The 27,601-nt window shown below is 41.8% G+C and overlaps 1 protein-coding gene across 5 annotated transcripts; it reads right to left on the reverse strand.

The window, feature by feature from the left end:
• Positions 1 to 1,770: 1,770 nt before the first annotated feature.
• On the reverse strand, positions 1,771 to 27,575 carry uckl1b (uridine-cytidine kinase 1-like 1b). 5 transcript variants are annotated; one of them, XM_036533129.1, is made up of 15 exons: positions 27,489 to 27,575; positions 19,783 to 19,976; positions 19,289 to 19,395; positions 16,189 to 16,359; positions 15,514 to 15,585; positions 15,105 to 15,294; positions 14,669 to 14,730; positions 11,863 to 11,882; positions 10,714 to 10,812; positions 8,088 to 8,181; positions 7,667 to 7,729; positions 6,783 to 6,905; positions 5,744 to 5,851; positions 4,938 to 5,094; positions 1,771 to 3,586 (listed from the first exon to the last, which is right to left on the reverse strand). In XM_036533129.1, exons 1-15 carry the CDS (start codon positions 27,560 to 27,562, stop codon positions 3,507 to 3,509), a joined length of 1,614 nt encoding a protein of 537 aa, XP_036389022.1. In that variant the 5' UTR covers positions 27,563 to 27,575; the 3' UTR covers positions 1,771 to 3,506. The 5 variants fall into 5 exon arrangements, with proteins under 5 accessions (XP_036389022.1, XP_036389023.1, XP_036389024.1 ...); XM_036533130.1 differs by lacking the exon at positions 11,863 to 11,882 and adding an exon at positions 12,984 to 13,000; XM_036533131.1 differs by lacking the exon at positions 27,489 to 27,575 and adding an exon at positions 22,964 to 23,326.
• Between the last annotated feature and the right edge of the window lie 26 nt (positions 27,576 to 27,601).

Raw genomic sequence — 27,601 nt, forward strand, 5'->3', positions numbered from 1 at the left:
TCATGAGCTAACCTGATTTTTTCATGCTGCTGGAAAAAAGAAAAAGGAAAACAAGCTTAAAATCACCAGTAGAAAGAGCCTCCTTCCCATTCACTCACCGGGTGTTATTATGGTCACCGTCACTCAATCAATTCAGCTTCTGTCCCTAATGAAAAAGAAGGACAGCCAAGACCAACCTAGTGTCACCCCGTGTCAGTCTCGATGCAGGTCACAACCGCTTTGTCGGGCATGTTAATAATGGAAACTGATCAAAGCTATCGAGGTTAGTTTCCATGTGAGGAGTAGAACCACAATATCCTTCCTGTATATTTTCATATGAATGAAAAAAAATCTTTTCTTAGACATGGCAGAATCAGCAATAAAATCGTCACAGAGAGAAAGCTAGCATTGGCAGACCTTAAAGATATTTTAAAGATATTTAAAATAGGAAAATAAAGCGGTTTGGCTGGACACCAGACAGACCACAGATCTGAAAGTAGAGGACCAATTCTCAGCCATTTCATACAAGCTAAGTACCGTCAACAGGCCTTCTGTTTGGATCTCATTTCCTGAACCCACGCTGGGTGTCAACATTAGAGGCTAATTAGAGGCCAATTCTTTTCCTAACAGATCATACTGGCATCCTATTCTAACAGATGATGATCTCTTTGGGTTCTTCTTGGGTGAAGGTGCTTCGCCAAAGAAGAGCCTAAAGACATCTTGCAGGACACGTGATACCTAAATGAGGAGAGTTAAGAGGACCGCCATTATGATGCTGGCAAGGACATCTGCTGAGCAGAAATTGATGGAAGGTGATGCAGCACTGAAAAGGAACACACAAAAGGACCTTTCCTTGAAATGGTCACCTCTGCACTGAGAAACTCTGAAAGGATGGTGCACACTGGCCTTATTGTGTATCATGTGAGCCACTCATATTCACTCTGTCATTCTATACATCTGTTATATAAATGTCACACATGTAGTTTTAACACCTGTGGGAATACATTTCTGCAAACCTCTTCTACGGCAGTGCAATGTTATTTAAGGTCTCGTAGTAGAAATATTGCTGAACTCACGCGTCACACAGTTTTCAAAATGGAAACTCTGATGGGACACAGAACAGTACACACTTCTATACTGTGTGTAAAAGGCACGTCTGCGCTGCAGGAAATACTAACCTGGTGTTATTCAAAATGAAACTGACAATGGAAAATGTAAAAGGCAACTCAAACATAGAAAGGACCAACGTACGACTGTAGAGGAAATGCAGTAGTGACATAATGATATGAAGCTACACTAAAATGAAGGAAACCAATATTGAACACGATTATTATTATTGCACTTTTATTTATATATTTAACAAATTCCGTGCAACAGGTAGCAAAAGCAAACACACCACCACACACGAGCAGGTAAACATCTGATTCCAAACACTGAGACAGTGAGATGCACATTTACTGACTTTTGCAGGATTTTTTTTTCCATCGGGACCTGAATTCTGTACCAGGAGTGAACTGAAATTACATTCTTATAAATAATGGAGATATGGCTCTTTTCACTACAAGACAATACATATGTATGTTGTAATACATTAACAGGGTTGAAAACTTCACTTATGTGTACCTTCTCCTTCCTTTAAACCTTATAGATATTTATCATTGCATTTTTCGGCAATCATTTCTAGTGAAATCTAGTTTTTAATTAATGAAAAGATAAGAATTTAAAGATAAGAAACCCACGTCTTGCGTAAGGGGAAATAAATACGTATATAAAAAAATGCTTTAACCTGTTTTCAGTTATTCAGGAATGCCCCCAATTTTTTAAACAAAACAGAGCTATTGTTTTTAACGAGTTGTTACATACCTGCAGATTATATGATGACAAGGACAAAAATGTACATGCCAAAAAAAAAACAAATACTTTCTGCACAGATAAATAACAGCATAATATGGTGACTAATGTAGTAAAAAAGAGTATAATGAGGTGATTTGGATGGTAAAGCAACATAAGAAATTGGACACTGCTCTTGATATCTATGTTTTAAAATGGTGCCACACCATGTAACGCCCAATTTTCAGAGACACAGGCACGCACACCTTATAAGGTTAAAGAATAGGTGTCGAGCTACAGTGGAGTCAGGTCAGTTTTCTTTGTGAAGAAAAAAACAACAAATTAAATGCCTAATGGTACCTAAATGGAGTATGACAGGTTTCTCCATGCACTTCATCTTATTTATAAGGTCAAAATGTGACAGTAAGAGAACTTTTAAAATGACACATGTATGAACTATCTGTATTATTGAAAAAAAAAATCTAGAATGGTATTCAGATACAACCGTGTGATAAATTAAATGCAATGCAACTTAACGATTTAACGGATTATTACACACGCACTCAACTGTGGAGCAAAATTGCCTGTGTGAAGCACGGGGTGTGACAGACAGTACGGTTGCTTTGAGGTAGCAAGCTTACATCCCTGCAGCACTCGACATCATAACACATACAAATAAAATAAATACTAAACATCGGGATACCATGATGTGAAGGATTCTGATGCCATCTGTCATAGCTACAGAACAGTAAGCACTGGAATGGTGTGTAGAATGCAGCATGTTCAGATATCACCCTTGTGTGTTTACCTTTATTTACAATTCATGTATTTAAAAAAAACATTTTGGCTGCAGAAAGGCATGGTGAATGTTTTCACCTTGTTACAAATGCTGATATAAATAAATTAGATGTAAAATTGGACAAAGCGATAGAAATATAAAATCGACTTAACTGCACGGCATTGCTCAGGCTCACTGGAAAAAGAGGCTACTTTATCGCTGATGATTTTGCATGTTTGAGGCTTGGTCAGCAGGGTCTATCAAAGGTAGTGAAACCAAAGAGTTAAAATCTTACACCCACACATTTTCCAGTGAGGTGGTCCTTGAAAGAATGCACTTTCTATGTGCAAAGAAACCAAACAGAATGGCTGGGTTATTTTTTGTGCTTGTTTTCTTTCAGGCAAATCATTGTGAAAAAAAACAAAACTGAACTGCGTCTGTGATACAAAAACACAAAGTAAATGTGCTTCAATGCATTAAAATTGTAAGTGTAACATTCAGTTGTGTCGTCTTCAGCATCTGCTAATACAAAACGTACTCAAGCTCTCAAGAGAGGGCTGGTGACTCCAAATGGGGATCTCTTCATATCTGCAGGGCAGTTAATTGCCCAGAGAGAGAGTATCTTGAGTTAAGAACATTTCAACAAACAAAATATCTTATAAAAAAATATGCAGCCTTACATTATAGCCCATTGCAACAATCATAAATGCAACTATGAAACCAAAAATAAAATATAAAAATATGTTAATTGTACATATTTATAGTCCTTTTCTTAAAAAAACATTTACACCATCAGTGTAAGAAGGAAGCCATGGTCACTGATGATTTCCTCCCTTGTCCTGCCAAGAGTGACCATAGCTGCCCGAGGGGAGGGCTGCACCTGGCTCCTCCCAGCATTCTCTGCTCATCATGTGTCCTGTCAGTAACTGGGCTCATCCATCTCTTCATCACTCCAGTCTGGGGGGGCGTCTGTGCCAAAGTAGCGGTCCCCGAAATTTCCTTCAAAGAGAGACCAAAATCAGCGGGCATTACAGAGGAGGTGTGAGAAAGAACACACACCGAAGCAGGTACATACAGCAGACACACATGCACGCACATGCACACACACACATACCGTACCCGTTTGGACAGACCTACTCACAGAAGGGTTTTTCTTTATTTTTTACTATTTTCCACATTTTAGAATATTAGTAAACTATGAAATAACACAAATGGAATTACGCAATGACCAAAATACACAAATCAATCAATCTTACATTTTAGATTCTTCACAGTAGCCAAAACATATTTCTTAAAATAAATAAAAATATATTTTTTTTTCTTGGAAAGAAATTCAAACATTGGCATCAACTTCACTTCACTATTAATATTTGTCTAAGAAACTATTTTCAAGCATTGAAGCATAAGTCTTTAGATCATGCCTTTTACATGCCTTTGAATGCATATTTCCTATTATATTAACCAGGTGTGTCCAAGCTTTTGACTGGTACTGTACACACATGCACAGACGCACACATGCATGTACACACACACACTAAAAGAGAGTTCTAGCACCTGTTGAAGTGTACAGGCACAATATATTTAGCTGTCATCCAGGTTATGTCCTGTAATGTCACATTACACCGCGCATATATAGCAGACATCCTCATCCAGTAGAATGAATTGCTTACACTGCTGTCGGTTTTAAATCTGAAACCTATTAATGGATATTTATTGAGGCATCTGAGATATGTCTTGTCTCTAGGGTATAACAGAACATATCCCACCAGGGGTTTCAAACCACCATTCCCTGGTTCATATCGCAGTGCTCTAACCACCACTACTCCATACCATACCTCACCCTCTGCTATGCAATATGGTGACAACCTGCGTCCTGGCCCGATCTGTGGCATGCTGGGCTGCTTTGTGTAATGAAGGCATTTCAACACGCCACTTTGCTGTTCTGTCATTTTATGTGCCTTTCACACCCAAAGTCCCACATGAATGAGGACTACAAAAGGTCATGCTCCACTTAGCTATGCGCACTTTGACAAAGAGGAACACACACTGCAGGTGCCACTGCAGGCTGTTACAAAATGGCTACTGGTTGTATTTTTTAAAATGTTCACCTGTCGAACACCAACAAAATGCTTTTCGCTCTCAAGTCCTTAAAATGTGCACAAAATATATGATATAAAAAACTGATAACTGTCACTTGTATGTAACTGCATGTAACACTGGCATACATTGTTATATAATTCAAGTCCAATACACACTATTGCTATAACAAAAATGGAAATGGAGATATGTGTTAGAATACATCCCTTTCATAATAAATAAACATATACGAATCTTCCTTGGCTATGCTCACCTATCCCGGGGATGATGTGGAAGAGGTCATTGACCTTCTTGTCGACAGCGGTGGTGATGATTTTGACCTGGGGGAAAGCGTAGGCCACCGAGTGCACCCCCATCTCAGCCATCAGAAGAGACACCAGCAAGATCTTGTCCTCCTGCACATCATGGTCCTGCAGAGACATGGTCATCAGGGAGAAGGACTGCCACTCACAAAATACTGATCACACAAATGAGCCATCTTCCATCTCCGTGCATTTATTCATCTCTCTCCCTCTGAAGGGATCCACCATGTGTCCAACCTTTACAAGTATAAATGTATGTAAATGAAAACTGGGGAAAAAAATCTTGAAATGGGGCATACATAAAAGGTCAAAAAAGGGCATCAGTTACTACGACATCTGTTTGTAATTGTATGCAGAATTGTAGCAAAAATAGCCAAATTGTTATTATAAAATCATAACATTAAAATGATAAGGTTAGCTAGCTACCTAGTTAGCTACATAAAGTAAGAGGAGAAACTAGATCTAGCAAGTTTTATTCATTACACAAAACACCATTCATGCAGTGCGTAAAAACACCCATAACTGTACAAATGCTCATGACATTCATCGACTATCTAGCTAGCGAGCCAATCCGAGATAAGTTGCAAGCCAGGGAAATAATGTACACTACATGACCACAAGATAGTGCGCTTGCTAAAATTACAGGTGGAGTGGAGTGGAGTAATATTTTGTCTGTACAAAATGAAATGTGTGCATTTCTGCTTTGAGTTGTGCCTAACAAGAGATGTGTGGGAGTTTGAACATGCCGATAACCTACCAGAAGGACCCGGACAGCCATCATGGCGGCAGCGCCAGTGGACACGGTGCAGTCCATCAGGATCACATGGTCTTCGCTGATGTCTTTGGGCAATCGGAGGTAGTGCAGCTAGGGGAGGGGTGGGGGTGGGGGGGGGGGGGCAGTTAGGAGACAGTGAGGTAGAGCTGTGGAATCAAGAGCACAGCCAGGCCTGTCCTGAAGACATACAAGTAACATTTACTGGAGCATGGGTAAAGTAAACTGGAACTATGGGAAATTATACTCAGAATGTAACACAACTGACAAGGGCTCCAGTACTCTGGCTTCAATTACAATTCAGACATTCAAGAGTCAGAAAACAACCTGTGATGGAAAACAACCAGTGACGCAGACAGCGGCACAATATTGCCTAAGAAAAACAGTAAGGCTAGGAACAGCGCATCACCAGAAAGCTGGTGTTAGTTTATACAGCTGATATTACTTGAGATGCCTTCACAACCCTCAAAATCAAAAGTGAACATTGTCTGAAGTTTGACCTTTTCCTAAAACTGCCGTGCCCTGCTGACTGCTGCGAGTTGAGTGTATGTGCAGGCATATTTCACCACAGTTTTGACAAGCTTGCTAACCAATGTTAGTTTATCAGATGTAATACCTAATGTTACGTTGCAACACTGCCCCATTAACTTAGATTTGCCTGTTTGCAAGCAAAGTGTTAGTTTAAGCGATTTTACTACATAACAGCTAAAGGGCAAAAAGCCCTACTTGACTACTCTTAAGGGGACAATATACCAGCATCTCCATAATATTACAACAGCCCATTTGTAGCTAAAATCAATGGTGAGTGGCAGTGACATTAAGATAGATGGGCTATTATGCAAGGTGATGTTAACTGTGTTCAGCTGTATTTCAGAGTAAAAAGACTGTGACACTCAGGAGAGACTCAGGAGAGACACTCAGGAGAGACACTCAGGAGAGACGTGAGAGTGAAAGAGTAAAAGTATTTTTTTTCTGTCTCTTTCTGCCTGCGAGGGTTCCTGGCCCAGTTTGAGCTGTACACTACCTCTGGTTCCCCCGTGTCCTGGTTAGTCTGAATGAGGATCTTGCCAATCCTGACGTCTTTACACACAGCCCTCAGGGCTGGCTCCATGGTCTCGCCAGCACGCAAGATGGACACACCAGTGATCTGGAGAGGAGAGAACAGTATTCCTGTACAACTGTACACATACATGCTCTACTCGTAAACAAACCTGCAGTATACACACAAATAGAGCAACAGTATACACATAGGCACACAGACAGCATACAGTACAAATACAAACATGCCCACAGTACGCAATACAAAAACACACACACCAACTGCATACATATAAACACACTGAACAAATACAAACCCACCCACAGTGTACACATAAACAGACACACACCCACAGTCCTCAGCACACAAATATACCCACAGCGCACACAGAAAATCCACAGTATACACAAACACACAAATACACACACAGTACAGACATACACACACATAGCTTACATATACAAATACACCCACTCAACTTGTGACAACACTCCAGATGTGTACACAAATACACATACAGGCACACATACTGTACATAACTGACATACAAGGAGTTGTCACTCTCACACTAGATCAAATAAGATTTTTGCCGAAACAAGTTTTACTTAACATTTCATATTTTTACATTCAAATTCCTGACATTCAACTTCTCATAACCATTTTTATGGCATTCATTTCCAAGGAAAATATTCTTTTCTAGTTTTTTTTTTAATTTTAATTTTTCTGCTTTTTCTAGTGAATTGATCCTATTATTATCCTATTTTTAAACGTACACCAAAATTCTGACAGTGAATATCCCATCATGCTCCAGGTCTTGCACAGAGGGATTGTCTGTGTAAACGCAGGGGTGTGCCGGCCATCGAACTCACCCTCTTCCCATGGAAGGTCCTCCCCTCATAATCCTGGCCCTGTGGGGTCTGAACAGTGTGGGTCTACAGAGGACAGAGTGGACAAGAGACATCCGTCAGCACCGCAAAACCCCTCCATCAAACAACAGAGCACACTGATCCAAACACCCTTACAGAATTCCAACAGCTATCTTTATACGTTTCCAATCCCTTCTCTGGACCTCTGTTGGGTCCAGCACCCTATACTGTACAGCAGTAAACAGCTGCTCACACGAATAAGACAACTTTATGGCAGGCAGTGTGGCAATGGAAAATGACCAGGCAGACACGCCTTGGATTGGGCGGTCGGCTTGGCAATCTTTTGCTGTTCGTCTGCTCGATCACAAACTTTCCATGGCGGTTGAGGCCGGGCGGCTGCGGAGGCGTCCTCTCTCACACCCACCTGGGAGGGCAGGAAGGACAGCGCGCGCTCGATCAGCAGGCGCATCAGCCTCTTCGAGTAGAAGATGAACTCGTCTCGGCTGGTCTCTTTGTTCCTGCCCCACAATAAAAAGGGTTAGAGGGTTCAGTCAAAAAAAAGCAATCAGCAGCAGATAGCGCTGCACATAAAAACAATTCTGACCAAGAGTTAAGCTGCTCTTCAGGATAAATGGCGTGGGTAGCACAATCATTTGGGTCTTTACAGAGACACTATTAGGTGCAGTTTAATGGCCTCACTGCAGTCACAATGTAGTGGTCACACACCAAGGCCCACTATGAAGTCAATTAAACTGCAGAATGTGCCTGAAGTCAAATTAGAGTTGGCTAGTCTGACGTACATGTTGTGTCTGTTAGCTTTCTGTATTCTTAAAAAAAGAGTGAGCTAGACAGTCACAAGAGACATGAGGAGACTTTCTGAGATTCCTTATAAGACAATACAAACCTGCAACACAGTGGTATTTGAATAGATTATTCATATACCTTTATTTAAAAAAAACAGTTTTAGAGGGCTTGGAGAAGAGTTAACAGAGCTTAAGAAAAATGTGTATTTGAGTGCTATTACAAATCACATCACATACAAGGACAGACACACATATACACACACGCAAAAGCACAAGAAAACTTGAATGCCATTGAGCCCTAGAAAGGAAGTACAGGCATGCTATCTTTGAAACTGACAAAAAAATAAATCAATATATAAATAAATATTGAAGGCCTAGACAAAACACAGCCTCAGCCACTTTGTGTAGCCACTAGGGATGTAATGATATATCTAATTTCGCAATATCGCGATAAACAAATGTCTTGATACCGTCGTGGGACTGTGACGAAATCTACCAGGATATTACATGGCTATTTCGCTAGTATAGCTGGGTTCTACTATCTCTCCTTGTCGAAAATTGTATTGTTTTTGTTTTGCAATTGTACAAGGGGCGGTTTGTTCCTTAGGGCGGTCGGGCGACGCACCACCAAAGGGGTAAAGGGAGGGAATTTTTCTATCACATTCTACCACAGTGTTATGCTAGCTGTGACTGTTCTAGACAGTTTGTCCTGCCTCTGAATATCATAGTCCAATCAGTGTAAAGTTGTGTTTCGTGTTCAGTCTGGTTGAAAATCGCTCAGATCGCTCTGATAGACTCTCATGTTAAGGCAATTTTTTTAACTGCTGGCACTGCAATGCAATCTGTATGGGTTCCAGGTGGGCTTGCCCTAACATGCTTTCGTCATATGTAACCTGGTGTAGGGATCGCCGGGGCAGCCAGCGATCTTGTCACATTCAAGGTCAACATGGCTAATGTTACCTCAACTCAGAGCAACTCGATTGTGTCATTAAAAAAAATACCATTCAGTCATTGCAGTAATCAGGATAAATTGGCAACTAAAGAATTAGGACCACCCAGACCAATTTAAACATCAATCAAATATCTATAATATATGAGGGGGATAATTGTATACCTGGGGATTCTTGCGGAGCTGGTATGAGCGGAAAATGTGTCTAGCAGGCTGCAAAGTAGCTAACGCTTTGTTCTGTGTTTTGCTACGTGAGGTGTTCAGAAAAAACAAATTGTTCAATGCAATGTGACAATGTCAAGTTAGCTAACTGACTAATTTGCACAATGCAATGTGACAATGTCTAGTTAGCTAGCTGTTAAATTTACCCATTTAACGGGTCACCTTAGCCATCATTGCAACAATTACCCCCCCCCCCCCCCCCCCCCAAAAGATTTGACAGGAGCCGCCACTGGCATTCATTGCCAAAGACAATTCATGCCAATTTTTGCACATGCTTAGGTCATGGCTGGCTACTTTTATTTTATTTTATTAAAGAAGAAAAGCAGAAGCACTTTGAGTTAAAAGAAAAAACAAATTTTATACAAATAAAAAATGCTGATTTATTATTTAATGAAGGACATTTTTTCATGTCGTCACTTTCTTCTTTTTTAATATTGCAATAAATATCGTATCGTGGACTTTTCATCGTGGTATTATTGTACCGTAAGTTTTTGATATCGTTACATCCCTAGTAGCCACTGAGAGCTCCCTGTGCAGGAAGACCTGACTGGTTGCAGTTCAAGAGCTCAACTTCAAGAGCTCAAGGCAGAGCCACACCACCTAACATTGCACAAGAGATACAGCCACACCGCAAGCTCACCCCCCACCCCCGCCTCCTCTGAATACTTTGACAATGACAAATACTGAAAAGATCCTTGTCCTCTCCAACGGGAGGGCAAAGGCACTAAAATTTGCAGCCGCCTGCCTCAGCCTGGCAGACCGATGACATGGCTCTCGAGTAGATAAATATAACACTGATGGGGAATGGACATTTAAACCCCCATTCAATATTATGTGCCAACAACTACCACTGCTACAAACATTTTCCAGTTCGACTAGAAACTTATACGCTTAAGACAATGCATACAAGAGATAGCAGCACTATGAATTTGACAGAGAGAGACACAGCAGAGTGTAGCATGCAGAGAGGAGAAGGAGAGGGCCCCTGATGAGCGGACATTACATGAGGTGAAAAGGACGGGAGGCGATGCACAGCGAGGGGCACAGGCAGGCAGGGAGACAGGCGGACATCTTACCTGATGATGGTGTGCATGCCCCTGACCTGAGGGGTGCTCTCCAGCACGCTGAGAGTTTGGGGCAGGGGCTGGGCCTGGTGGGCTGAGGCCAAAGCCGCCCTGTGACCACGACAGCCAAAGAGAGAGGCAGCCCGTCAGCGGCGGGCACTAGGACACATGCGCACACACACTCCAGTCTCACAGCCCCACACTCAAAGCAAACAAACACAAAACAATGATGCACCCAGACCAAGACAGGACATACAGTGCATTCATCACACGCATGTTAATTCAGATTAGTTAGCAAGAAAAAAAAACAGGTGCGACAAAAAGAGGTTAATTAGAATAGGTGCACTGAGTTTGCTGTTTGTTCACCCCCTGTAAAACACTGGGTTTCCGCTTTACCAAAAATGGGATTACATGTATGCTATGATACACACAGCATATATTATATGATTCTTCAAAGCACAATCACAACGTTTTCTAAATTCAAGAGGATTCCTCCATGTGGAATTGTCATTGTCATTGTCATTTCATTTGCACACAGCACACAGCACTTTGTAAATCACACAACTTTCTTTGCAAAGTCCCTGTTTAGTCTGAAATAAGACTGGGGAGGCCAATTCTTTATAGATGGAAAAGGTCTTGTTAAATAAATAACAACTTATGACTAAAGAAATCCATATTTTATGAAAAAAGGAACCTCTTGGTGTCCACTATAAACATGTTCTTATTTCAAATACCTCTGGTATTTGAAATATTAACACTTTTAAAATGAATCAGACCTATTCTGCAATCAATTTTGTCAGTTTAAATCAAATAGGCTTGTCCCACTTCATTGAGATTGATCACCTTTGAAGACCGTAATCCCACTTCATTTTGATTCACCTGAAGAGTACACAGCTATGGTGGCTACTGGAGTATTCACTGAATCCTAAATTACTGGGGGAGATGAGAATCACGTTCTCTTTCGGTCAGAAGTCTGGGTCAGATGGAAAAAAATGATGTTCAGTACAACCATGATGCTGTGCAGTCTTCAGGTTGAACCCATTTGCATTCAAACCACACTCTGAAACCAAAAGAAAGCCTTTCTGCTGCCATTTAAAGTTTTGAAAAAAAAATGTGACAATGAAAAAAAAATACAAAACAATCATATGCAAATATCCTCACATATCCCAGCGCAGCTTCCTCTATGAAGAGAAGGGGAGTATGGTGGAAACGCCAGAATACAACCACGCAAAAGAAAGACACAGGAAAAAACACAGGACAGGAAAAACAAACAAACAAAATGGAAAAAAAACAAACACACAACATCAGATAAATGAGAATGAAATGATCACATCGCACAGTGGGTGACAGCTCGCGCGGGCAACCCGTGCTCCTCGGGAAGCACTGAATTTTTTTTTTCTCAGCCGGCCCCGCATGAAAGCTAAGCTGCGCTAAAACCAGCTCTGAAGACTCTCGGGTGCAACCCTCACGAGACTGAACCCTCGTGGCCCGCTGGAGCTGCCAGTCACTCGAGTGCCTGCAGCAGAGAGCTCTAAGCCCTTCTACATCCTGTGTCTAAAGAGCATCTAGAGAGGCTGCCGCCAGCTTCCTTTCTCAGCTCTGTTGTGGCCGACTCACCCAATGGAAAAAAAAAAAAAAACCTCAGCCCTCGTGCGCTTTGTCGAATTAGATATTGGAAAATGCATCGCGAGCGAGACACAGTATTTAACAATAGCACTTTAGACTGACAGGTAAAGGGACAAGGGCAAAAAGAAAAAAGGTGTCACAGGTTGTATTTTTAGACACAGAATGCAGGAGGAGTTGTGCCGCTGTATTTTAATTGATTTAATGAGGGGAAAAACATCCTTCTTTTCACAACCTGCTGCACATACCTGTTGTGGTGCTTCAGTAACTACTATTGCACGTTGATTTTTGCTGTTTCAAATAAACTGGCTTCAAAATATCAAAAAAAAAATATCAACCACCTGTTCTAAGGCATCTTACAAGGGATTTTGTTTTCTGAATGAGAAGGCCCACCTTAATGCCTAATACAAATGGCCTATGTGCTACAGCTCAGCATATTATGTAATATGTACATAAAAAGGACATGGGAAATACTCAACATTATGTTATATGAGATACTAAGTGGAATCTACTCGGGGGGGATACTGCTGCACTCTCACAGCCACAGGGAGAGTGCCCCCTAGTGACCACGCTTGCAGTGCAGCAGGCTGCGGGGGAACAGGATGCTTTTCCGGCCAGGGGGGGAGGACGTGACGCGGTAAAAGAGTGTGTTACTCTACCTGACGCTGAGCTCACGCTGCACGGAGTGTGTGAGAGAGAGAGCGGTCCGAGTGAGAGTCAAGGCCAACAACACAGTTGCGGGGGCGGGGGGAGACACAATAGAAAATGAGCCTTCATTTCCTATTGGTTTGTGCACGTGTCAAATATGAAGCAGTCATCAACCATTAGTTCACTTGTGTTTTTTCTGCTTTTCTCATTTCCTTTGATAAGTGCCAACATCACAGAATTATGCATTATCAGCAAGATGGGGTTTAAATTATAAACCCCAAATTCAAATTAATGAAAGTCCATTAAATTTATCTAAATTATCACCATCATCACCACTGACTTTTCCTAGAGTGTGTGAATACTGTTATGCTTGTTTCTATGAAGGGGAATTATTTTGATCTAATTAATGTTTAAACCATATATAAAATGAGAATCCTTGCACGGATATATCACTGCATATTAACTACAAAAATAATGAAAAGCAAAAGTTAACCAAGAATGAAAATAAGGTCAATAACCTTCAATAAATTCGTGAGTATTTCCACTTCCACTAGAGGGTGCAAATTCACTGTTATAGCCTTATGGAACTGAGATGGATATAATAAACAATGACATTCATGATCATAGCAATGACAAATCCATGATGCTGGCACAAAGCAAATCCTCATACTAATAACAGAAGAGAGAACAGGGATCAGTGATTTAAATCCCTGATTCTGGAGTTGGGATTGACTTCATTTCTTATTGTAATAAGATCAATTTGGAGAATTGCCATGGCATGGGGAATCAAATGCTTTGGAATAGACTCTCCATGCTTATGCACATGCTTGGTAAAGTGTTGAACACTCTAATTTTCAAACACAGGCTTGTCACATGCTCAACAGCCACAATGCCAACATAAACTACTTTATGACTGTCTACTGTGTCATACAGGAGTAGTGTCAAATAGTAAGGTGGTTCCCTTTAAACTTATTTTATTATTATTAATAAAATATAATACACTCTTTCCATGGATGCAACTATGGTATTAAACAAGGACTTCCTGTATCCGAGTGTTGAAACAGCCCTTGAAATGTTTCCAAAATTCTTAGCATCATTACTTGCTGAAAGAGTGTTTCCTCAACAACTCTTCCGCTGAGTAACAATTACTCAAAGCTGAATTTCAGTTTCTCTCAGGGTCCTTGTAACTTTTGTCCATGTAATGCTTTACTTATGTGTGTCTTTTGCTGTAGTACTGTAGTAATGTTCTGTGGCACTTTGCCCCATTGAGCCACTATCTATTTTTCAATATGCAAATCATTTACATGTAGGATACCAGGTGAGTGCACGTCCTTTCCCCAATTACCGCTCCAAGTAAACAATTAAGAATTCATTCTGTAAAAAAACAACTAAAGAGCAGACTATGTAGCCCTCAGGGCAGGGCATGAGGAGTCCCTGAGTTGCAAGGCACTCTGGAGTACTGTTTTCCATCCAATCCCTTGTGGTTCTCTAAAGGTGGTTCATAACAATTTGAAAACTGAACCACAGGAAGTGTTTGACAGGACATACCACACACCAAGTGGATAAACAAGGTAAATGCCAATTGAATTGCACCTAGGTGCATGAGATGTGGAGGCATGTTGTGCACAGTGGCAAAGCTGCATTTCCTACATTTCCTAACATCCTGTTTGCAAGGCAGTGCAGTGGTGTCACTCACCTCCTCCAGCTGGCTGTGGACGTGCTGCACGATCAGGTCGATGGCGACCATGTTCCCTCCTCCTGCAGCGGTGTCAAAACGATTGGGCGATGCACAATAGGAAAACACATTGATCAGTGCAACTCAACTCACATGCAGCCATCCCCATCCCTCCACCCCTTTCACAAAGCACTCCGAATTCTGAATTATGGATTTACATATGCAAAAATTTACAAAGGCACTCAACAGCTGAGGACATTTGCATACCATAAAAGGATCAACTGCCCCATGTGTGCATGCCAGCTGCTACCCTCCAGGCATGCCAAAATGTAGTCCATGTTTGCCATCACATGTGCATGTGCAAATATGTGCAAATATGTATGCCTGCGCATCTGAACTGAACGGACTCAGCTGACACTGGCAGGAAGAGTGCTCATTACACTGAAGTGGGCCTCACCGCGGGGAACCACGATGTCCGCCAGGCGCATGGTGGGCTCGATGTACTGCTCGAAGGCGGGCTTCACGAACTTGTTGTACTGCTTGATGACGCCCTCGATGTCCCGGCCACGTTCCGTGATGTCCCTGCGCAGACGACGCACCAGGCGGATGTCGGAGTCCGTGTCCACGAAGATCTTCATATCGAGCAGCTGAAACGATGCGGCAAACGCCAGCCGTGTCACATGTGAATATCCGGTGCGTCTGCCGCTTTGGCTCAATGACGAGCAGGACAGATGCACCAATCACAGCCACTCTCCCTTCTCCTCAGCATTTTGTTACATGTCTCCATTTGAAACAATACTTTCTCCACTGGTGAAAATGGGGTGAGCATGATCTGCACATGATGACAGTATATTCCATAGGCTTACCTTCAACAATTCCTTATCTGCAAAAGACATAATTCCTTCAAAAATAATGACACTGGCTCCATATACAGTTTTCTAGAGAGAGGTACAGAGAGAAGAGAGACATGAGCTGACATTATTAGAACATATGACCTGTGTAATACATGTGGTATTGATGACTAAATTCAAGCTTCTATGTTCAGTACAGCAATGAAACTAAATTTGTGATCTTTTTAAGAATAATTATAACAATCATACCTCCAAGGATCCAGTGCAGATGTGTAAAGAAATGATGTGCAAATCTGTACTAAAAATGTGACGGTACACCTTGCAAAATCTACAACAAATACAAGTGCTGAGGGGAATATACATATTTTCCCCAGATCCTTCATAATGTTTGCATGCGAGTTTGTTGCGAGATCCTCTGTGTAGTCTCATATTACATAACAAACCACATTGTTTCTATGACCACAGTGAATTATTGCAGGACAAGTGCGTGTGTATGTCTTTGTGTGTGTGTGTGTTTGTGTTTGCATGCATGTAAGTTTGAACATGTGTGCATATGTGTGTTTGTGTCTGTGTGAATGTATGTTTGAGAGTGTGTGTGTTTGTGTGAATATATAAGTGTGTGCATGTGTGTGGGTATGTTTTCATGCATGTTCTTGTAATGGGGGTAGCTGAGCGCAGCCAGGTCCTCACCCACTCCTTCTGTCTGCCATGGGTGGTGAAGTCATAGACAGGGATCTTAACACTCTTGCCCTGTTTCAGTTTCCGCAGGATATGTACCAGTAGGGTGAAATCAAAGGCATCCGGGTGGTCAAAATTGTAGTCATTGCTGGCAGCCAGGATCTGCTGCTCTGGAGAGAGAACCTGAGAAAAACATAATAAGCCCCATTATGTATACACCAAAAGATGTTCCAATGACCAAAGCGTAACACTGGTAATTTGGTCTACAAAAAACCAAATAAATTTAAATTTTTTTTAAATGTTTTAACACATTTTAATGTATATTAGGTCACAGTCGTACGAGGAGTTGCGCAAGAACACGGATGCCTTTTTTTTTCAAATGACCACAGCTAAAATGTGCCAACAAACTAACAATGTCACAACCATAGAGACAGAACAGCATATTCTTTGTGTCTGTGGTTACAAGACGACAACGTTTTTGACAGTTTCTCTGTAGCGATACCTATTTTTTGTGACCTGACATTTTTTTCTGTAAGACTGGAGAGGAGAAAATCAGCCCGATTTGTCACAGGTCGCCAACCTCAAATATGTTATTAATATGTTCCAGCTAGTGGATGTCAAGCCCAATTTGAGAAGACTGGTTAATCATAAAGCAGTCTTGGACAGAAACCATCCAACACTGACCAATGTAGTTAGAGCCAATGCTGAGTTTGACATAGAGTTTTGTCATTTTTACATTGCTGAGGCTATTAATGTTGTTCTTGATGCTTGTTATGTAGGTCACTCTAGAATAGAGCATTTGCCAAACCAGTCAGTTTATTGTTATTATTCCTTAAATCCATTATAGCAACATAAATCATTAAAACATTCCTTTTTCACTTTGTGGTTGTTTTGATTGTAACTATGGATAATCTATATACCAGAAAACATATAATTTGAGACTATGCTAAGAACCCAGAGAGAATATCAGTTGTGCCTTCCATGAAAACTACAAGGGAAGCACTACCCAGGAGTTGAAGTTATATCATCCTAGTCAAAGTTGAACTGACTTAAGCTGAATGACCTGATTCTTGACACATCTCAACATGATAATTGATTTGATCCAGATCACTGCGACTTGAATTTCCTTAAAATTGCAACTATTATAATCTTTACTCAGTTTGTATTTTTCAGTCAAATTGTCCTACTCCAATCCATTTGCAAAATTCATTTGTCTATGGAAATATGGACTAGAAATAAACATTTCCACAAAAGAAAGACATATATAGGATTAATTAAATTATTCGTAAGCCATTCTATATTAATGTATACTTATAAAAGTCATGCAGTGTAAATATTCATTTTTGTGAAATATTCTGTATGAAGGGTACAGGATGACAGGATACAGAGAACTGCAAGCTCGTCGCCTTCAGACAGGTATTTATTTAAAGAACCACCATGTTCAGTTCCGCCTGAATACTTCACTGAATGTAAAGCAGCTAAAATAATAGAGACATTACAATATTCATAACGCAATCACAGCACTGATTTTTGAAAAAAAATAAAAACTGTTGTTTTTTTTTTTTTTAGACTTTTTTAACTTTGCTCTTTTTTCTCACTCTCCTAATTTGTCAACCTCTCTCACACAGTAAAACTAGACTAAAACAATTGATGATGGCAATTTTAAAACACTCTAAAACACCATCTTAAACACAAATTGACATAAACTGTGCTGGAAGTTTTGTTGGTTATTCTTGTACATTCTGATTTCAACCACGGCTGGGGCATAGCTCAGGTCCTGGGCTTGTGATATTCCGCCTTTGTCCATCTCATTACAGTGACAATGACGATGTTCCATCTGGCACTGTGGCAGGCGTTCTGATTGGCCAATGTACAGGCACACCTTTGTCACACCTTCAGCTCATTCCCAGCCCACCTGCTAGTTGAACCAGCTTCCCTAAAATACCCAGACTGATTCGGACATACCGCTTTAGATCATTAAAAGTAGAATGTGTCTTCTGTTTAACTACGTTTCCGGTGTTAAATCAGAATCTCTCTCAGACTGCCACTCAGGACCTCATTCAAATCAGGTCTTTAGAAGCGGATCTTCCCTTGAGCATGTGTGGCTGAAGTTAGCAGGACTAAATTTAGGCGGGATCAGGACACTCTGACCCTCTGGGCAGAGCCAACAGCCAGGCGTTAAAATCTCCGCTGCGGTATGTGGGTTCTGCCCCTCTCCCCCCTCTCCAAAGAACCAATCAAATGGACTTTATAATTAACAGTGTAATGAAAGTCCTGGGGCACATGATTGGCCTGCAGGGGACTCTGGACTGTGCCAGAGGTGGGAAATCTCAAATATTGAGGGAGCAGAATCAGAGCGCATTTGTACTCTCCAACCCCTTGACAGCAATGGGAGCTAGCCCACCTTTCACCAGTCAGGATTAAATTACTTAATGCAGAATGCATTCTGCAAGAGGCCACTGCAGTTACTACAGCTACAAAGGAATTACTGTTGCGATGGTAACTTACAGCAGTTTTTAAAGGGGCATTAAGCATGGCCTACAATGGGATTCCTCAACCCACTGTAGATTGTTTTTGAATGGGCCTAATATTACTGCAAGCAGAGCATTATGTAACAGGCAGGGGAGACGCTAACTGATGGCGTTCCTTTGGCCCTGGCTTTCACTGCAGCCTGACCTCCAGTGCTCCCCTCTCACTGATCTCACTGGAATCCCATTATCTCCTCCCCTCTGGGAAGAAGCTTTGCAACTCATGGGCTATAAACCGAGAAGAAGGGGCCAGATTGCATGGCTTTATATAAAAAATGTAAATTGAAAAAATAATAACAATGATGTTGGTTGGAACTGAGTCTTTAATGGAAAGTGGGAAAAAAAAACACTTATCCCCACTTTGGCACCAGATGTGTGGTCTCCCACTCTGTCTGTTTCGCTGAGTGGAAGTAGCAGTAGTACGGACAGGGCTGAGCAGCTCATCAGGCGCATTCACGGCCACATGCAGGACATATCAGCTCATTCTCCCCCTATATTCACCAAATATGCTCCTCTATCAATTAATGTGCACACACAAATGTCCATGCACACACACACACACACACACACACACACACACAGACCTTGTAAAAGGAGTCCATGGAGAGCAGAACCACCCAGGGGACATCCAGCGCCTCAATGATTTTCCTGGCTACTGTGGTCTTCCCCGAGGCACTGCCGCCACACAGCCCTGCCATTCAGAAAGTCATAATGGACAAATCCATTACAATCCGTCCATGAGGTACTGTCTCCAAAAAAACAGGCTGACAAACTCAGTTGTCTTTGGACAAACTAGCACATAATTTTATGGTTAATTAAATGTGTACACAATAGTGCCAAACGAGAAGTAGAGTTGCACTGCAGGACATTTCAGGTCAGTGTCACATCTCTTAAAAGTGTACAGTGTATGGTGGAATAGTAGTCAAATCAATCAAGGACATCACGTGTCTGAAACTTATTCCTGAGGTCTCAGGTTCACCAACATTGGCAGGACTGTTGTCTCTATAAAAAGGGGCATCGCACACAAAAGGACATATGAAGCTAAACCCGGAGGAAGCTGTGTGGTGTGGACTCGTACCGATGACGAAGGCCTCCTTGGACTGTGTGCCATGTTCGTTGTACCACGGGGGCCTGCCGGCCGTGTAGATGGTCCTCTTGCTGGTGCGCAGCAGCGGTGGCTCGGACTTGCACTGGCTGGTGGTCCTCTTTCGTGGTGAAAGGCCCGTACTGACAGTGGGCAGGAGCCTGTCCAAAGAGCCCTCGCTGCCTCCACTGCAAGACCAGAAATGAGACAAGAGCACAACTGAGGGTGTGGGTCATGAACACTCCTGTCCATCCTCTGTAGCAGTCTGAACAGTGCTCTGGAAGACTTTAACCAAACACTGCCCATGCAAAGCTGGTGTTTCCTGATGAAATGTCAATGGTTCTAACAACAATTGGCTGGTATTTAACAATCCCTGGAATAAAAGATGGCCAGAGGGTAAGGACACCTTTAAAGCTGGCAAATAACTAGTGCATTTGTTGTTGTTTGATGTAAATGATCAGTTCTGATTGATTGATTGGTTGACTGATTTTGATTTAAAAAAAGCATAAAACAGGGCTATTGTGACATACACTATATGGACAAAAGTATTTGGATGCCTGACCATTACACTGTAATGACATTGCATTCAAATACATATACTTTAATATGGAGTTGGTCCCCCTTTTGCAGCTATAACAGCTTCCACTCTTCTTGGAAGGCTTTCCACAAGATTTTGGAGTGTTTCTGTGGGAATTTGTGCCCATTCATTCTGTAGAGCGTTTATGAGGTCAGGCACTGATGTTGGACGAGAAGGCCTGGCTCGCAATCTCTGTTCCAGTTCATCCTGGGGTTCATCGATGGGGTTGAGGTCAGGGCTCTGTGCAGGCCAGTAAAGTTCTTCCACACCGAATTCATCAAACCATGTCTTTATAGGACTATATGCTGAAGCATAAAGATTGCCCTTCACTGGAGATAAGGGGCCTAGCCCAAACCCTGAAAAACAGGTGTGGCCAAATACTTTTGCCCATATAGTGTATGTGAGTCATCTTAGACACTGCACCAAGAACCTTGTATTTGACTTAAAACTATTGAAAGTCAGAGGACGCATCATCAGAGAATGCAGTTCAACCCTACTGTACCATGAAATGCATTTTGAGAACTACCCCTTTAAGATGCTTTATTGCTACTGAAAAATCAGCATATCATGGTGAGAAACAGGACCGTGCACAGACTTCCTGAGGGCAGGGCCTAACAGGAAAAACAGCTTTGCAATGGTTAATCTGCCAAGAAAGGGCCCTTTTGACTTCAGGACCAAATGGCAGGGAATCAAGCCCTGCCAGGCACCACCTCCATGTGCATGTGCACCGTGGGACAATACCTGTTGTAAAGATCACCAGTCGGTTACTTTTTCTTCCATGTATACAGTCCAACCATGGCTAAAGGCCACTAGAAGTGCAAACACTTGCCCAGTCATTAGAGAAATCCACCCTCCTGCTTTGCAGTTCAGCCTTATCTTTCAACCTCACATTTCAAGGAGGGTCACTTTCTTCATGCCTTACGTAACACATTCAGTTTCTTTCATTTCTGAGAAATACAGAAACCTGTTCTTGTAGTCAGACTGTTAATATTCAAAGAGAAAGGTTTCTGATGATTCACGGATATATTTATTGCCAATTACAAGCAGCTTTTGTATGTGGAAATTGAAAACTTGTGAAAAATTGCTATTCTGGACATTGGTGTGGCAGATCGTGAAACTGTAGAGGCGATTTCCATACAAGTGATGGTGATTCAAAAGAAACATCATGAGCTACAACATGATTAGATTTCTCAACAAGATTTTGTTGATCTCCAATATCTACCACAGTGGTATCTTTGATGCAGTGAGTTGCACAGTAAAATGGCTATCAGATCTCAATTCAGATATCACATTAAAGGCAATAAAGACGTTATTGTTCAACTCACCGAAACGCTGTGTCATGTTCTGTCAGCACTGACCCAGAAAAGGTGAATAAATGTAACAATAAAACACAACTTTCAGAACAACTGGCTTACTCCAATACCACCACAATTCCTGTCGCAACCCTTCCACAGACATCCAAAACCATAAAAAACAAGTGCTTTCAGGCGCTTGTAATCCCTGCAGTCCGAGCAAATAAAGACAGACATGCCGCATGTTGAAAGTGACCTTGTTGTGAGTAGAAACCTAATGCTATATTCTTTTTACACAGGCATAGCTGCAGAAACCTACTGGCGCACTCGAGACATCCAAACTTCCCCCACCGATGAATGCAAAATGCCAGTCATTGTGGCTCAGATCATCCTCGTTGTCCTGTTGAGTGTATGCAAAACTGCAGCCCTGCAGTCACTGCTCACCCTCCACCGGCTCTAAGCCCAGCGTGCAACTCAATTCCTTTATTTGTGCCCAGCTGAAACATCCAAAGATCAAAGTTGACTGTACAAAATACAAAACAATCTCTGCAATCTTATCTGACTAGTTCAGCCTGATACAGTTTATGACCTGGATGAGAGTGCAGGGTGGAGACAATGCACATTAAATGTGAGTCAAAGAGATCTGCCAGTTTCATATATAAGCAATAGTATAGCCTAATGACAACTTCACAAAAGACTGGCTCGCTTATGGACCATGCCCCCCTTCTGTGATTCACAAAAGTCATAATTTCCATGTATTCCTAAAGCAGACATGTAGCAACAAGTTCTGTTATTTCAAAAGATCCTGGCAGTAAGTCTAACAGCATTCAAACTCCAATCAATACAGTCATCTCACACGCAGAAAGGTTCAGTTCATTATTAAGTCTTGGCTCTGTGCATTACCGGTCGGCCCCATGCACCTGTGCCATTTGAAATAAAAGTTTGATAAAGTGAGGGACCGAGGGAAGGAGGACTTTGAGTCTGGATGGACTGTGGAGCCAGCTGAGAAATGCAACACGATAATAATAGTAAACAGTAAACATGTAGATCTGCATAAGCTGCAGCGTTTCCTCTTTCAAGTGTCAGCTTCACAAATGAGCCCGTCTGAGCTGACTTTCTGCAGCATGAGCCAAGCCTTTACGAAAAGAGCACCGATTACACTTAAAACATAAGACATGATGAGAGGTCCTGAAAGCCTGCCCCAACGTGTTTCAGAGGGACACATTCAGATTCAGGCAGAGGCATTTAAAAAGCACTGTCACGCAAGTAACGTCTAAAACCAGAAACAGGATGGAACGGGACTTACCTGCCATCTGACCGGAGAGCCCAACAGCCAGATATCCTGGCCCCTGAGTACCCTGGGAGACTGTTCATGTTTGCCAGTGACCGTGTGTCGGTTCCTCTGGATTCAGCAGACGCGCAGCGCGTAAGATCAGTGTTTTTTTTTTTTTTTACAGTCAGTGCGAGTGGCTCAGTGCACAGGGACAGCGGCACTCAGCCCGCCTGCCCTCTGGCAACGCACTGTTGCGGGAGAGAGAGAGAGAGATGTGGGGAAACGAAACTACGCGTTAAACATCTGTTTTACTTTCCCTTCACTTCTGCGAACTATCCAGCGGCATTGTGCGGAGAACATCAGAGACAGAGCTGCTGCGCTTTTTCCCATCTCCAGCCCCAGCCAACAAACGTAAGAGGATAACTTCAGATTATGTTCGTTACGTGTTATTAATAGCAGCAGGTTCGTAAGAGACCTCCCCTCCACACGCGCAGGCAGACGCCCGCGCAAACATGCATACACACACTCCATACACACCCAAACACACACACACACATACACACACACCCACCCCCACCCATGCCCGATTTGGAGCTGGCCAGTCATCTGTCTCTGACACTCAGTGTTGCAACAGTTCACCAAAGGCGAAGGCAGAGTACACTCACAGACCCAAATGCACCAGCTCACGGGAGACGGTGCTTGGGTCTGCCTTTTCTTTGCCTGCTTTGTGGTAAAGTTTAAAAAAAAAACAAACAAACGTGAAGAGGGAGAGCTCCCAGTTTGCTGGGCAGAGCAGAGGAGGATCAGCTTGACTCGTGAGCAGAGAGAGTCTGGGTCTCTGTGTGTGTCCCACGGGCCCGGGGAAGGCGCGATTCACCTCCCCATCCCCGAGCCAGCTTGCTCCCTCCCAGCATGGGGACATGGGGATAAACAGCGTGATGAAACCTGACTCTCCCTCCCTGCAGGGTGTTGTGTACGGAAGTGCTACCCGCCCCCACCACCCCACACCCCCGCCATCTGAGTCCCCAGTCCCTTACACCTCCCAGCACTCCTCCCTTGAAACTACGCCCTGAGGGAGACCACGACAGAAAGTGTATGGTCGGGTTTAGCAACTAGGCTGCTGCACACGTGTGCCTCGACACGAGCCCGGACCCGCTGGGGTAGCCCCGGCAACCCCCCGTCACCAGCTGCGTCTCCCCGCCCCAAATCTGCGAATTACCCCGGGAAAGCTGTGAAACAGCAGCTCTGACTCCACTCTCACATACGCCGCAAGGGTGAAAACAACAGACTGAATCAGCTTTCTTCTTCTTCTTCACTTTGTTTTACCATCTTTCACTCTCTGTTTCACTCATTCTCCCTCTATAAGAATGACTAAGGTTATGCACTGGAAAAAAATGGGTAAGTAACTGGATCTTCAAAACCTGTAAGTGACATCAGCAGTGGTAAAAGGACATTCCAAACTGTGTGACACCTGCTCATTATGCAGCAACCCTTTTTTATATTAATTACTACGTGCTGGGTGACATGCTTTGGCAATAGAGTTGCATATAGCTAATTTATATCAGTGTTCCATTAAGAGTACTGCAGAATATGCTAGGCCACAATATGCTAATGGACAGGTAATGCACCTTGTAAGTACAGCCAACATAATCATTTGATTAAATGCTATTTTCCCTGATGTGATGCTTGTGTAAACTCAGTGTTTTACAAATAACTTCACATATCACATATTCCAATATCACATCAATATCAATATCACATACATCACCAACATGCTGGCTAATATGGGATGGTGCTCACAATGCATATAATGAATAAATGTTTATGGGGTTGAAAACTACTTCTCTCTGACTACTTGTAAAACTACAAAATTTTGTAATAGCATTCCTAATATCACATAATTTAGGTATTTGAACTAATATATGCTGAATTACCTTGGCTCACATTTTTGGACAGCGCTACTATGTTGTCCACATTTTATTTATACTAAGCACTGAACTTTCCTGATGCATGTATTTCTTTGGTTATTTCTGGAATCATAGCAATTGCAAGTTTTAATGATTCAAGGTATGCTGTGGTCATTAGCCCACATTAAATGCTGTAGTACCATCTATGGCAAAAACAAAGGAAGACTAATATTTTGTTATCTTTGAGGTCATCTGCTAGATGCATTCTTGGTATGTCCACCCAGACAGTCTCCATGGCAATAATTTCCTACAGTGGTGCCATGTGTCTTGAGATACAGAGGAGGTGGGTGGGGGGAAGGGGGTGCTGAATTTTTTTTCATGTAATATACCTACTAATTGGAATGTTTGGTTCTGTTAAGAATATTTGGTATGACACTATCAAATGCCTATTTTTAATTATATTTTAAGTCATTTTTAAACTTCATATATATACAATCTGTTTTAACATTGCAGTCAAAAACGTGCATTTAATAATATTTCATTAACGTAAATTGTCCAAGTCGTAAACATTACAATTTACTCTTAATTCCTATCAGAGGTTGGGTTTCGCTTCATATATCTGTAGCAATGGAGCAAACTAACAAAGTTTTAGTAGAGGCTGAATCAGTGATGAGGGTACACATTTTGTTTCTGAAATGTTACATGTGTTCAATGACCAAAACAAGCTAAAATATGATTTTCCACATCACCTTACACATCAGAATTATTACTAGTGTTGTTTTAATGAACGTACAATTTAATTATGATTTTTATCAATCAAAACCATGTTATGTGTGATTTGGTTTTTCCTCAGAACTACACTGCTAAACATTCTTAGGCCCCAAAACACAGTACAAAAGGCACAGCTTTCCAGAAACTGGAGTTTTAGTTATTCAATCTTCAGGGTAGTGCAAGTGACATTGACACCATCTGGGAGTGTCATGGATATTCTCACTTTCTCAAAATAGCTTACCAGAACAAGATAACTCTCCTAACACTCCCCAAACCAACCCTCAATGAGGGTAACAATCAAATGTAATCATCAAAAATAACAAAGTGCAGATCAATTTTAAATGGACTCAGATGGTCAAAATAAAATGATTTCCTGAAAGCTGAAACTACAGCCCACTGTAAAATTCCAACCACTGTAAAAGCCCTGCCTTCAGTTTCTGTGAGGACAGCATTTAATTCCAAATATCTGAGAAAACAAAGAGTTTGCTTCAGAACAAGTATATTTGGTTCATATTTGCAAAGGGCACGACTTCAAATGAGATACGGTACATCGGGTTGTGAGCCCCGAGGATATGATAGTTTTATGTCGCTACACCCTCTTGTGGTATATAGAGATAGAGCGTGGGGCACTTCGGTAAACTTTATAGAGTGCTCCGTTAAGAACGAAGGTGACTCTTCTAAAGTGTCAGGACCGCTGAAAACCATGTTGATCTAAAACTGTGGTGAACTGGTCCATCCCATATACGCAATTATTATTAGCTCTCCATAACACTAGTGAGCGAAATGTAAAGGAATAACATCAGTACATCCAACTGCAGTGCTGTTTGCAACTTTAAAACTATCACTGCAACCTAAGCACTGTACCTACTCACGTAGACTCCAGAAGGGTCAGAATACCGTATTTGTGAGTACGTGTTTATCTGCCACAGTGATTATGTCTGACCACACTGAATAATTACGCACATATGTGGGCTGGGGGCTATGTTTCCCAGAATGACTCAGAATTAACTCTTACGACATTCACTACTGTTTCAAAATTGCATATACTGTAATTAAGTATCAAACTGTAAATACATAATTATAAATCGCGTTACCATGTACTTAACACTGCTGGTTATTGTTAACTGAATTTTAAATTGAAAGAAGTAAAATTATTAATGTGATTTCATTTTAAATATATGAACTGCAAGCGATGATTACATAATTCTGCTAGTTTTCTACTAGCCTATAGTGATCAACCATTCTCTCATAATACTGTTCTTAATATTAGCTTAAATATTGTCCTATGAGAAAGTTCACATTTAACTACAGGCGTTGATTATTACCCTAACAGACAAAAACGCAATTAGCCATGTACATAAAGAACTATGCAACTGTAGTTTAAAATGTGCTAACTATTTTTAGAAAGTTACGCGAAAACAGTATTTTGGCATGAGGTACAGAGAATCCAAAACATGGAACACTCTCTAGTTTCGCTTGTTGCTTCCGTTTTAATGCATGCTTACAAAAATGACCCACATGTTGGGAAGTTAAATGCAGAAAATGTAATACTCTGAACAACCAATACATTAAAGATTACGCACACAGTGCGCAATGAGCCCGTACACAACCTACATTCTCTTATCAAATCCATACTAGAAACATACACGATCATACAGAACGACACGCTTTCACGATGACTTCCTGGCTTCCATAATTGCTGCTGTACAACGCGTGTTCCAGTGTAACCATGAAGACCCATATCACGACAGGTCGTTAGGTTTAGTTCACAGATGCGCCTCGCCATAAACTACAAAAACGTCACTTTACGCTTGGTTACCGTAGCGTTAACGTTTCATGTGTCCACATATTTTTTTGGCTCCGAAGGAAGCCCATTTTACCTGTCAGACCGCGAGGAGGGTTTCTCGCCGCACTCCATCTCTTGGACCCTGCCTTCTCTGCACACGGCAGACATTGTTACTCCCCTCTTTGACAATCAGCTGTTCTGGAACAC

Source organism: Megalops cyprinoides, chromosome 7 (assembly GCF_013368585.1).
Source record: "Megalops cyprinoides isolate fMegCyp1 chromosome 7, fMegCyp1.pri, whole genome shotgun sequence".
Taxonomy (NCBI): domain Eukaryota; kingdom Metazoa; phylum Chordata; class Actinopteri; order Elopiformes; family Megalopidae; genus Megalops; species Megalops cyprinoides.

Coding starts and splice junctions, on each gene's coding strand:
- uckl1b (XM_036533129.1), bottom strand. CDS start 27,562: ATGTCTGCCGTGTGCAGAGAAGGCAGGGTCCAAGAGATGGAGTGCGGC. Junction 8,182..10,713: donor GGCATGCACACCATCATCAG/GTAAGATGTCCG, acceptor ATTGTGGGGCAG/GAACAAAGAGACCAGCCGAG. Junction 6,906..7,666: donor GGACCTTCCATGGGAAGAGG/GTGAGTTCGATG, acceptor TCTCCTCTCCAG/ATCACTGGTGTGTCCATCTT.